We start from the raw sequence: 13164 nt of genomic DNA, 5'->3' as shown, positions 1-13164 counted from the left end.
TATTTATAGATCAATAGATTATCCTTTTCATTTTCAAATTTCAATTTGTACTTAACAAATTAGTTGTGAGGTTAGTTATGTTTTGTTACTCTTTGTTCTTTTGGTGAAGATTAATTTACACATAAAAGAAACAGAGAAAGATATTGGTGAATAAATATAGAAAACCATTTGGAATTCCCATGGACCAAATGGTATTCAGATTATATGATAGTGGTAGGAGATGAGGAGGATTATTTGCTTGTATTTCTGTAAGTGTGGTTCCTATTAGATCTTCCTTCCTCTTTAGTTTTAAGTTGGGATATAAAAAAGACTCCATGTTTTAATAGTATAAGAATTTCATTGAAACATATTTTAAGTGTATAATATCTATCTGGTTTTATTAAATATTAAGCATTCTGCTAGTTGTAACAACAATTTTTGTTTTCATAGCACACTAAAAAAGACCTTGATGGATTTCGCAAGCTATTTCATAGATTTTTGCAAGAAAAGGGACCTTCTGTGGATTGGGGAAAAATCCAGAGACCTCCAGAAGATTCGGTAAGTTTTAGATAATATGTAGGAAAATTTAAGGCAATTTAGGACATTGTTTTAATTTTGGGTATATAGTTTAGGGCAAGGGTGTCAAGCTCATTTTCACTGGGGTCCACATAAACCTCATGGTTGCCTTCAAGGACCGAATGTAATTTTAGGACTGTATAAATGTAACTACTCTTTAACTAGGGGTAAGGAGCTTGGCAATTTCGCCTGGTAGAAACAAGGTGCTGAGCCAGATAAAACAAGGTGGAGGGACAGATTCAGCCTGTGGGCTTTATGTTTGCCACCTGTGGTCTAGGGGACCTGTAAAAGTCATCATTCAGACATAGGAATATTGCATTGCATTCATTGTTTCCTTATGCTGAAACTGCAGAGATAGCTTTCTACCATTTTCCCCTGTTTTAGACCTTTCCATTTCTGCAGAAGACTTATGAAAGTCTAATCTCCCTTTAAATACTACCTCATAACTTAATATCCCTGGCTATGAGGCAGTTCTTTGGAAAAGTATCAAGTGCACAGTAAGGCTTCATTTATGTTCTTTTCTCCCTACTCTCACCTAAGCCATCTGATTTCTTATTGTCTGTAGGGTAATGAACAGACACCAAGTCAGCTGCTTAAAGCTCTCCCCATGCTTTCAACCCAAATAGCCATATTTCCTCTGCCTGCCTTTTGTGAATCAACCCAGCAGTTCTTTCTCACACATTATATTTGTAGACTTCTATGTCTGTTGTTTCTTTGGAATGCTGTGGTCTCTTTACCTGTAAAATGCCTCTACCTCTATCATCAGCCCCTAACAGAAAGCCGCACTGAAGAAGTGCAGTAGTATCTGATGTTTAAATCTTAGCTCTACTGCTTATAAGCTTTGTGTAAAATGAGAATAATACCAAGTGCTTTATTTCCTTCTCAGGGTCTTTTTTTAAAGATTTTATTTATTTATTTTTAGAGAAGGGATGGGAGGGAAAAGAGAGGGAGAGAAACATCGATATGTGGTTGCCTTTCACATGCCCCTCACTGGGGACCTGGTCTGCAATCCAGGCATGTGCCTTAGACTGGGAATTGAACCAGCAACCCTTCGGTTTACAGGCTAGCACTCAATCCACTGAGCCACACCAGCCAGGGTTCCTTCTCAGGGTTGTTATAAGGCCTTATTAAGAAACATAAACTCTAAAGCATTTTGCAGATGTTAGTGGTTATTTCTGCCATCATGTGGTGCTTAGCTGGCCTAATTAGTATTAGTTGCTTATATGCCTGTATTGTCTTCATACTAGTCTTTAAGGCCAGGGGACTATGTGTCTTGATCTAATGTTTGTTGAATGGTTGATTTAAAAGAAGTATTTGTCTAGAGGAGGAACCAAGATGGTGGCATAGGAGGATGCTGAGCTCGCCCCCTCCCAGGAACACACTGAATGTACATCTACATTTAGAGCAGTTTCTTCTGAAACAACTGAGAACCACTTGAACAACTTCTGAGAGAGAGACCACATTGAGAAGGTTAGGGAACTGTGAGAGTTCTCGAGAGCTGAGGGAACTATCCAGGAACACCACTATTTATATTTCCCAACACATAGATAGTAGGTAGGAGATCCATCCAGGTTCTCTGGACAACCTGCAAGGCCACTGTAGCATGTCCTCAGCCACCCCTTCCAGAGCTAGATCCAGCAGGAACAGGAGGGTACTGTAGCAAGCATACAAGAGGCCCCTCCACCAATGTATTGATTCAGCAGCTATGGCAGTTTGCTGCTAAGTGCACGAACTGGGCTGCACATGCATCTGAGGCTCTCTCAGCTGGAGTTAGTGTGGTGATTGCAAAACACTGTAGTACCTGAAGGCAGGGTTGTCCATCTGGAGAAAGGGCAGAGACAGTGGGGCACTGCTGTGCACATATGTGGGGCTACCTTGCCTAGAGAGGGTACTGAGCTATCAAAGTGCAGCAGTATGTGCACACAGGGCTGCCCCATCTGGAGAAAGTTTGGAGCTAGGAAGGCATTGTGAGGCATATGTGCAGAGCAGTCCTGCCAGACCTGAGTCAGGGGACAATTAAACCAAGAGGACACACCATGTACACTCTAGGAACCTGTCCCTACACTGGGCAGTCCTTCCCAGATCAGAAGAGCAAGGAAACACACACAGATCAGGTTCCCCTACCCAGAACCCACTTCTTTGACTTGGCAATGTATCAGGCACCACAGGTACCTATCCTAACTATAACTGGCCTTCCCAAACCATCTGACACAGTCTACACAGAGGCAACTTTTTCAAAATTGGAAGAGATAGTTATTTTATCTAAATCTTAGGACAAACACAGACAGTCAGACAAAATAGGGAGACAAAAGAGTAGGTCCCAATGAAGGAACAAGAAAATATCCAGAGGAAAAAACTAATAAAATGGAGATGAGTAATTTACCTGATAAACAATTCAAAGAAACATTCATAAGGATCCTCAACAGAATTGAGAGTAGGATGGAGGATCTCTGAGAGCACTTCAAGAAATGAAAAATGAGTGTCGCAGATTCAATTCCCAGTCAGGGTACATGCCTGGGTTGCAGGCCATGATCCCTAGCAACCGCACATTGATGTTTCTCTCTCTCTATCTCCCTCCCTTCCCTCTCTAAAAATAAATAAAATCTTAAAAAAAGTCATTCTTTATTAAAAAAAAAAGAAAAATTAGTAAAGAACCAATCATAGATGAAAACTACATTAGCTAAAATGAAGAAAACATTAGAAGGAATTGACAATAGATTAGTTAGTGGTAGCAACCTGGAAGACAGAATTGTAGAAATCACCTAATCTGAACAACAAAATGAGAAAAAAGAATTTTAAAAATAAGGACCTCTGGTATAATGTAAAGAGCTCTAACATTCACAATATAGGATTCCAAAAGGAGAAGAAAGGGGCAGAAGGTATATTTGAGGAAATAATGGTAGAAAATTTTCCTAATCTGTGGAATGAAACAGACATTCTGGTATAGGAAGTATAGAGAGTACCGAACAAGATAAATCCAAAGAGGCCCACACCAAGACATATTGTAAGTAAAATGGCAAAAGTTAAGAGTAAAGAGATAATAATGAAGGCAGCAAGAATGGAAACAAATCACATTTGAGAGCCTTTCACAGAAATATATGGATATGTATGAGCCTCATGGTAACCATAAACCCAAACCTACAAAAAACAAAGAGAAAGGAACCCAATTAAAAAGCTAAGGAAAAAAGTCAGCAAATAAAGGGGAAAGAGATCAAGAGAAGAGAAAGGAACAGAGAAGAGAAAAAAAAAAAAACCCTGAAAACAACAAAATGGCAAAAAAGCACATACCTATAATAATTACTTTAAATGTAAATGGGCTAAATGCTCCAATCAAAAGGTCTAATGTATGGGGAAAATTAACAAGACTCATTTTCAGAATGGGGAAAAAACAAGACTCATCTATATGCTGCCTGTAAGAGAGTCACTTTAGATTGAAAGTCACACAAACAAAGTGAAAGGATGGAAAAGAGACTCCATGCGAATAGAAACAATAACGAAGCTCTGGTAGCAGTGCTCATATCAGACAAAATCGACTTTAAAACAAAGAATGTAAAAAGAACTAAAGATATTATGTAATGATTTAGAGGTCAATCCAAGAAAGGGATATAACAATTGTAAATATGCACCCAACATAGGAGTACGCAGGTACATAAAGCAAATATTAATGGATGTAAAGGCAGAAATTAATAGCAATACAACAATAGCTGTGGACATTAATATTCCACTTACCTCAGTGGATAGATAGATCATCCAGACAGAAATTAGTAAGGAAATAATGGCCTTAAATGCCACATTAGACCAGATCGACTTATTAGACACTTACAGAACATTTTTCCCCCAGACAGCAGATTTTGCATTTTTGGTAAGTGGACATGGGACATTTTCCAGGATAGACCACATATTAGGCCACAAAACAAACCAGTAAGTCAAGAAGATTGAAATTATATCATGTATAGTTTTGACCATAATGGCATTAAACTAGAAATTATCAACATGAAAACTGGAGAAACACACAAATACATGGAGATTAAACAGCAGATTACTTCCTTAAGAATAATGAAAATGAAAACACAACTTTCAAAAATTTATAGGATGCAGCAAAAGCAGTTATAAGGGGAAAATTCATAGCTGTGCAGGCCTACCTCAAGAAATAGGAATAATCCCAAATAAACAACCTAACTTTATACCTAAATGAACTAGAAAAAGGAGAACACAAAACTCAAAATAAATAGAAGAAAAGAAATAAAGATCAGGGCAGAAATAAACAAAATAGACACTAGAAAAATAATACAATGATCAAGGAAACTAAGAGCTAGTTCTTTGAAAGGGTTAAAAAATTGAAACCTCTAATGTAGCGAGATTCATCATGAAAAAATAAGAGAGAGCCCAAATAAGTAAAATCAGGAATGAAAAAGGAAAGATTACAATCAACACTACAGAAATACAAAGGACCATTAAAGAATACTAGGAACAGTTATATGCCAATAAATTGGACAATCTGGAAGAAATGGACAAATTTCTAGAAACATAACCTTCCAGGACTAAACCAGGAAGAAACACAATCTGAACAAACCAATGACTAGCAATGAAATTGAAGTTGTAGTCAGTAAACTCCCAACAAACAAAAGCCCAGATGGCTTAACAGGTGAATTCTACCAAAGATTTAATGAAGAATTAGTACCTGTCCTTAAACTGTTTTAAAATATTGAAGAGAAAGGAATGCTTCTAAACTTATTCTATAAGGCCAGCATTACTCTGACACCCAAACCAGACAAAGACACTACAAAAAAAGAAAATTATAAGCCAGTATCTCTGATGAACATAGATGTAAAAATTCTCAACAAAATACTAGCAAACCTTATTTAACAATACATTATTAGGATTATGTACCATGGTCAAGTGGGATTTATACCAGTGATGCAAGGCTGGTTCAACATCTGCAAAATAATGTGATTAGTAACATCAGTAAAACCAAGGACAAAAATCATATGATTATCTCAGATATAAGAAATACAGAAAAAGTATTTGGCAAAATTAAACATCAATTCATAGTAAAAACTCTACAGAGTGAGTACAGAGGAATTTAACTCAACTTGATAAATGCTGTCTTATGACAAGCCCACAGCTAACTTCATACCCAATGGTGAAAAGGTGAAAGAATTTCATTTGAGATGAGGAACAAGAAAAGGATGCCCACTCTTATGACTGTTATGTGATATGGTATTGGAAATCCTAGCCACAAGAAAATAATACCATTTATAACTGTATCAAAAATAATAAAATACTTAGAAATAAGTTTAACAAATGTGGTGAAAGACTTGTACTCTGAAAACACTGAGACACTGAAGAAATTGCCCTGTCTGGATAGCTCAGTTGGTTAGAGCATTATTCCGATATGTCAAGGTTTGAGCCTTGGTCAGAGCACATACAAATTCATGAGTAGGTGGCACAACAAATCGGTCTCTCTCTCTTTCTCTCTCTCTCTCTCCCTCCCTCCCTCCTCCCTCTCCCTCCCTCCCTCTTCTCCCCCACTCTAAAATCAGTTAAAAAATTAAAGACACTGAAGAAATAAATTGAAAAGGACACAAATAAATGGAAGGATATACCATGTTCATGAAATGGAAGGATCAATATTGTTAAAATGACCACACTACCCAAAGCAGTCTACAGGTTCACTCCAATCTCTATCAAAATACCAATGACATTGTTCTCAGAACTAGAACAAACAATCCTAAAATTTATATGGAATCCCAAAAGACCACAAATAGCCAAAAGACTATTGGGAAAGAAGAACAAAGTTTTATGTGTCACCCTTGCTGATTTCAGACTGTAATACAAAGCTATAATAATCAAGACAGTATGGTACTGGCCCAAAAAGAGTCACATAGATCAACTGAACAGAATAAAGAGCCCAGAAATAGAAAAGAGAATATAATTCACTTATACGGTCAATTAATCTGTTACAAAGGAGACAAGAATATACAATAGAGAAAAATGACAGTCTCTTTAACAAGGTGTGTTGGGAAAATTGGACAGATACATGCAAAGAAATGAAACTGGATCATTCTAGTACATCATATACAAAAACTCAAAATGGATTAAAGACTTAGATGCAAGGCCTGAAATCATAAAACTCCTGGAAGAAAATGTAGATGATAAACTATTTGACATGAATCTGAGTAATATCTTTTTGGAGAATATATTTGCAAATGATATATTGATAAGCAGTTGATATTCAGAATGTAAGAAACTCAGACAACTCAGTAACAATAAATAATCTGATTAAAAAGTGAGCAGATGACATGAAGAGACATTTCTCCAAGGAAGACATAAAAAAAAAAAATACTCAGTGTCGCTAATCATCAGGGAAATGCAAATCAAAACCATAATGAGATATCACCTCACTCCAGTCAGAATGGCTGTTATCAAAAAGTCAACAAATAACATTTGTTGGTGAGGATGTGGAGCAAAGGAAACACTTGGACACTGTTGATGGGACTGTAGATTGGTGTGGCCACTGGAAAATAGTATGGAGAATCCCAAAAAACCTAAAAATAGATCTGCTATTGATTTCACTGCTGGGTATTTATCTGAAAAACAAAAAACAAAAACAAACAAACCCCAAAACACCAGTTGAAAAAGATGCATTCCTATGTTCATTGCAACATTATTTACAATAACCAAGATATGAAAGCAACCTAGGTGCTCATTGATAGATGCATTGATAAAGAAGCTGTGGTGTATATAAAATGGAATGTTACACAGCAATAAAAGGATGAAACCTTGTAATTTGAGACAACACTCAATTGTATGTAGATAGGATTGATCTAGAGGGTATTATGCTAAGTGAAATAAGTTAAGCGGAGAAAGACAAATACTGTATGATTTTACTTATATGTGAAATCTAAAACAAGAACAGACTCATAAACAGATCAAACAAATGGTTGTCACAGGGAAGGGGCATGGATGGATGTATGAAAAACTTGAAGGAAGCCTTGGCTGGTGTGGATCAGTGGATTGAGTGTGGGTCTGCAGACCAAGGGTTTGCTGGTTTTATTCCCAGTCAGGGCACATAACCTGGGTTGCGGGCCAGATCCCCAGTGTGGGGTATGTGAGAACCACACATTGATGTTTCTCTTCCTCTCTTTTTCCCTCCCTTCCCCTTTCTCTAAAAATAAATAAGTGAAATTAAAAAAAAATTTTGAAGGGAAATATAGTTCATAATATTGCAATTGTGACAGATGATTACTAGAATTAGTATGGTGATTATTATAAGATATATGAATGTTGAATTACTATATTATGCACGGAAACTAATATTGTATACCAGCTATACTTAAAAAATGGAGTGATTTTCTATTTTTTTAAGGTTTAAAAATTTTATTTTTAGAGAGAGGGGGAAGGAGGGAGAAAGAAAGGGAGAGAAACATCAATGTGTGGTTGTCTTTCGCATGTCCTCTGCTGGGGACCTGACCCACAACCTAGGTATATGCCCTGACTGGGAATTGAACTAGTGACACTTTGGTTTGCAAGCTGGCACTCAATCCACTGAGCCACACCAGCCAGGGCTGAACTGATTTTCTTAAGCGTAAGTTTTATTAACGTGCTGACCATTCTTTCCTTTTGTGTCAGCAATTTTGACCTCTGCTGCTAGCAGTACTTTTCACTACAGATAGAAAAGACTTGATAGAATAGAATAATTGTGTGTAGATAGTTTATCTCTTATGTGCTTGTAATCTTAGATAATCTAATACTGATTTAAAAACAACTGTTTAGAGAAGTTTTTGGCAAACTACTGCCTCAAAGTTACCCCACTGCCGGTGTTTGTAAATTTTACTGGGACATAATTGCACACGTTCGTTAATGTACCATCTATGGTGGCATAAACCAATGTAGTCCCTCAATTTTTTCCTAATGGGAAAATCTTAAAATACAATTCCTGTTTAGTAGTACTTTTATTCCCTTATGTGAAAAATGTATTTCAGTTAAATAATTTACAATGATTAAATACATGTTCTTTAAAAAAATAATTTTTAAGTAAAGTTTTATTGTAACAAGCACACTCATTCATTTACATATTGTCTATAGCTATTACAGTGCTATAATACTACAATGATTTCAATATTTGTAATCAAGACCACATGGCTTGCAAAATTTAAATTATATTCTTACAACCAGCAGAGTAGCGCAGCAGAAGCCTGCTGGGCCCATAAATTATATTCTTTCTGGCACTTATGGAAAATAAGAGGTCTATTCAGAAAGTATCCATCCATGCAATGTGAAAAATAGAGACATTTATTGAGGAAGATACAAGGTACAAGAAATATTGCACATGGGACAATAATACCTGAGTCTCCTTCAAAATAGGCACCTTGGGACCTTACACAGTTCTTCCAACTGCCGTCAGCTGCCCTGTTGTATTTTTCTGAATCTCATGGAAGATCTGAAATCTCTTCCCTTTCAAAGGTGATTTTAGTTTTATGAAAAGCCAGAAGTCTCAGGGTACCAAATCTGGGCTGTAGGGGGGCTGAGTCACCTGGGTGATTTGAAATTTCACCATAAAACACTGCATGAGACGTGATACATGAGCTGGCACGTTGTTGTGATGAAGCTGCCAGTCACCAGTTGCCCATAGCTGTGGCCTCCTGAATCATCTGAATAGTTTCACTGGAGGAATGTTCAAGCTTAATGCAAAATTTGATGCAGGTTAGTTGCTCTACTCTGAGTCATTTTGAATGCAATGGTCCACAGTATATATGTTCACTCAACAGTGTTTATTGCCCCCACTGGCTAGTTTAGTGAAGTCATAATTGTTCACAGACGTGCATTCTAGTCCACTCTCCTTGGCTTCCAGGTTCCATCAGTGTTGCACAAACCATTATCATATTAACAATGGTTGGCCTTTTTCTGGACAGACCTTGTGTATGATGATCCCGTTTTAATATATTTATTTTCAGAAGATTTTTAGTAGTTTACTTCTTTGGCCCCCAGAAAACTGACCTCACGTGCCATTTTCAATTCAGATGATTACTTTTCAGACAAAAATATTTTTTCATAAATACCAGATTGAGGGACATACCTAGAGATGGGTATTAAAACTTTATGTTGTCAAGTTTTACTTACTCTTGCCTACTGTGTTGAATACTTCATTTTAGTTCTGTCAGTGAACACATCCATGTTTTTTGAAAAGCCTATTTGAGTCCATATTTTATTGAATAAAAGCTATGAAGAACTTGATTTATGGAGTATGATAAGGATAATGCTCTGCTGCAGTTTTGTAATTGTTAACTAAGTGAATGTTATAATCAAGATTATCTTGATCATTTAGCTACATAAATAAAAGCAAATTAAAAATACATATATTACGATTAATGTTTTAGAAAAGATCAAGGAAGGCCCAATTAGCATCTACAGCTTCATTGGACAACTTCATTGTTTTCTAGAGAGGCTGTGAGAATGTCTTGTTCCTGGCCAAGCTTAATGTTTGAGCTTACCTGTTGGGGATGGGGGAGGATGGGAAGTGATAGAAGATGGGAGATGAGGAGGTGCACAGCTTGCTCTAGATGGTACTGAGGCTAACAGGTTCTGTTAAGCCATAACTTAAAACCTGTGGTCACCTGGCTGGCAGTGACCCCTGGTGATAATAAAGTACATTCTCATTTATATGAAAAATGTTTTATAAACTATGGTACATTTACACAATGGAATTCTATGCAGCAGAAAGAAAGAAGGAGCTCCTACCCTTTGCAACAGCTTGGATGGAGCTGGAAAGCATTATGCTAAATGAAATAAGCCAGGCAGTGAAAGACAAGCACCATATGATCTCACCTTTAACAGGAACCTAAACAACAAAACAAAGAAAGAAGCAAAATATAACCAAAGACACTGAAATAGAGGACAGGTTGACAGTGACCAGAGGGAAGAGAAGAGGGAATTTCAGGGGAGAATGGGAAGGGATTACAAGAATAAATTTAAAGGATACATGGACAAAAACTAGGGGGAGGGTGGTAATGGGAGGGAAGTGGGGAGGGTTGGGTGGGAGGGCTGGATTGGGAGTAAAAGGGAGAAAACTGTACTTGAACAATGATTAAAATAAAAAAAATCTTTAAAAAATGTTTTATAAAGAAGGCCTTTTTTTTTTTTTCATTTAATTAGGAACACAAGTTGTCCCCATTTGATTTATGATTATCATCGTTCTTGTTTTAAAGTCCTCAAAAGGAGTTATATCAGTTAATTCTTTTTTTTTATTATTGAGGCAGAGAATTGGCATACAGAATATCATACCAATATGGTATTTAGCTTCAACAGATTTTTTTGTTTTGCTTCACAAAGCAACTGGGAGCTTTTTGTACTCCTGGTCTGTCAGTACAGAAAGATTGAAATATATATGTTTAAATGACAAGGCATTCTGAGGAAGTTATAGTGTACATACACAGAGTAAAAATACGTAGTTGTTTTTTTTTTTGTTTTTTTCAGATGAATCATAGTGTATTGTACAGCTAATGTTTGCACATCTTTTTGAAAGACTTACTGGAGGCAGTTTGGTCAAGGATCTAACATGATGTTACATAGGTTTGCTCTGAGCATGGTGAAGACTACAGTTAGCTAATGGTAAAGCCTTTGGAGACTTATTTTGTATGTGTGTAAAGATAAAATGAGATCCTAAATGAAAAAGTTTTCTACAAAAAGGAAATAATAGCATTTAAGAAAATGGTCCTGAGAACATTGATGGATATGAGTCGTATCTTTCCTTGACATAAAAGTTTTAAAGTGATAATTGTAGAATTAACTAATTTAAGCAAATACACTAATATTAATTTAGTAAATATTACCTACTTTTAACTAATTCCCTGCTTTTTGATTCCACATTGAATTTAAGAGTCTAGTGTCCCCCAGGACTACCTTTCTTCACACATGCCTTTATATATAGTACCTTTATTTCAGGAAGGGGACTTGCCTAAGGAGGTTAACCACAAGTCTGTGATTCTTAATTCCATTCTGGTTAATTATTCATTATTTCACTTAATAAATAGTAATGGTAAATACATGCTTCTTTAATGTCACCTCCAAGACTGACTGTGAGACCCCAGGTAATATTGGACCAAGATCTTTAATCACTGCCTTTGTGTCCACTGTTAGGGGACTGTCCAGTCTCACAGAGTTGAGGTCCTTGGGAAAATCGTAGCATGGGTATTGGTGGTAGTACCACTCTTTGAACCTGTCACCATTCTCTCCTCCGTATACCCCATCCTACAGTATTTTTGGACCTTGGCTCATATGTTGTTATATAGATTATTTTGGTATTATACTCTTCAGGTATGTCTTTTATGTAGGTATTTTGTATCTTATAAGTGGATGGCAAAAATGTGTGAGGTTCTTCTATCTCACATCTTCATCTGTATTACAACTGTTAGGGAATTTCTATGATCTTTATTTAATATAGGATAGCTGTGAACCTATAAGATTGATACTGAGAGAATTTTTACATAAAAAAGATGGGTAGCCCGTGCCTACGTCTAATTCTAATCCTTTCTGGCCTGTCATTCCTTGGGGGATATTTTACTAAATTCTTTTCCTGTTTTAGATCACATGTGGACAGCTGACTCTGCTTCTCCCACTGTATAGCCAAGATGAGACTGGAATGTTTGTTTACACCAGGCATCTCAGCCTGGGAGGTCTGCAGGAATTATAGGTCCTTCATAGATTTCTCGACATTATAAGTAAATCTGTGCATAAATGTACATATCTTTCAGAGCAGATTCCTTCAAAGGGGTTCCTGACCCATAAAGGTTAAGAAATACCATTTTAGAATCTCATTGAAGAAACAATCAATGCATACCTCTTCTCTGCAAGGCACTAGCTGGATGCTGGTGCTACAAAAATCAGTCTTGGTCCCTCTTCAGCATTTTGGCCTCAAGTTTGTGGAGAAAATAGATCCAGAAAGAGCTAACTATGGAACAGTGCCATAAGCAGCCTGTGAGGTGCAGTGTAAGCATCTAACTGGCATGAGACTTCCCAGTATTAGTAGACTCCTGGGGTTAACCTTGAGGCAAAACTTTTCAAATGATGAGAGGAAAATCAAAGAAAAGAAAAGCTTCGAGAATGGTAGGAGTCTAGAAATAATATGCTTATAGCATGTAGCTGTTCTCTAGCTATGGATGATATGGTGGATGTGTCTGCTTCTCCAAGTGTAGAGCCAGAAGAAAAGTTCTAAGGGAGAGAGATGCTGAGTCTCTTTCCCTGGCACTACAGCTCCTGGTCACTGACTGAGGCTACACTGGAGAGATGTCAGAAACTACAGTTTCCATTTAAGAGAGACACTAATGGTGGAAGATTGGAACAGAATTTTAAAACCATGCTTCATTATATACCTCAAACAGTTAGTTTAGATTTTTTGTAAAACATGAACCCAAATAGTTAAAAAATGCCAATTCTTGTTTTTGTTTTTTTACATTGTGATAAACAAACCTTATAAGGTTAATTGGCATTTTAGCTGTTAATAGCTTTTATTTTTTAATGTCAGGTTTATTGAGATATAATTTACGTATGGTAAAGTTTACTCTTTCAGTGTACAGTTTTATGAGTTCCCGCAAATGCATTCGGTTGTTT

At 36.6% G+C, this 13164-nt stretch overlaps 1 protein-coding gene across 2 annotated transcripts in view; it reads left to right on the top strand.

The window, feature by feature from the left end:
* The window catches only part of UGP2 (UDP-glucose pyrophosphorylase 2), a 60276-nt gene that overhangs the window by 16126 nt on the left and 30986 nt on the right, over positions 1-13164 (top strand). For both annotated transcript variants that reach the window (XM_045828435.1, XM_045828434.1), the window contains exon 3: positions 430-537. In XM_045828435.1, the coding sequence (XP_045684391.1) occupies positions 430-537 (108 nt within the window). The remainder of the gene's footprint in view (positions 1-429; positions 538-13164) is intronic.

This window comes from Phyllostomus hastatus, unplaced genomic scaffold (genome assembly GCF_019186645.2).
Source record: "Phyllostomus hastatus isolate PE091 unplaced genomic scaffold, TTU_PhHast_1.1 phas_scaffold_78, whole genome shotgun sequence".
NCBI classification, from domain to species: Eukaryota; Metazoa; Chordata; class Mammalia; order Chiroptera; family Phyllostomidae; genus Phyllostomus; species Phyllostomus hastatus.
This window is presented reverse-complemented; position numbering and strand designations above follow the sequence as displayed.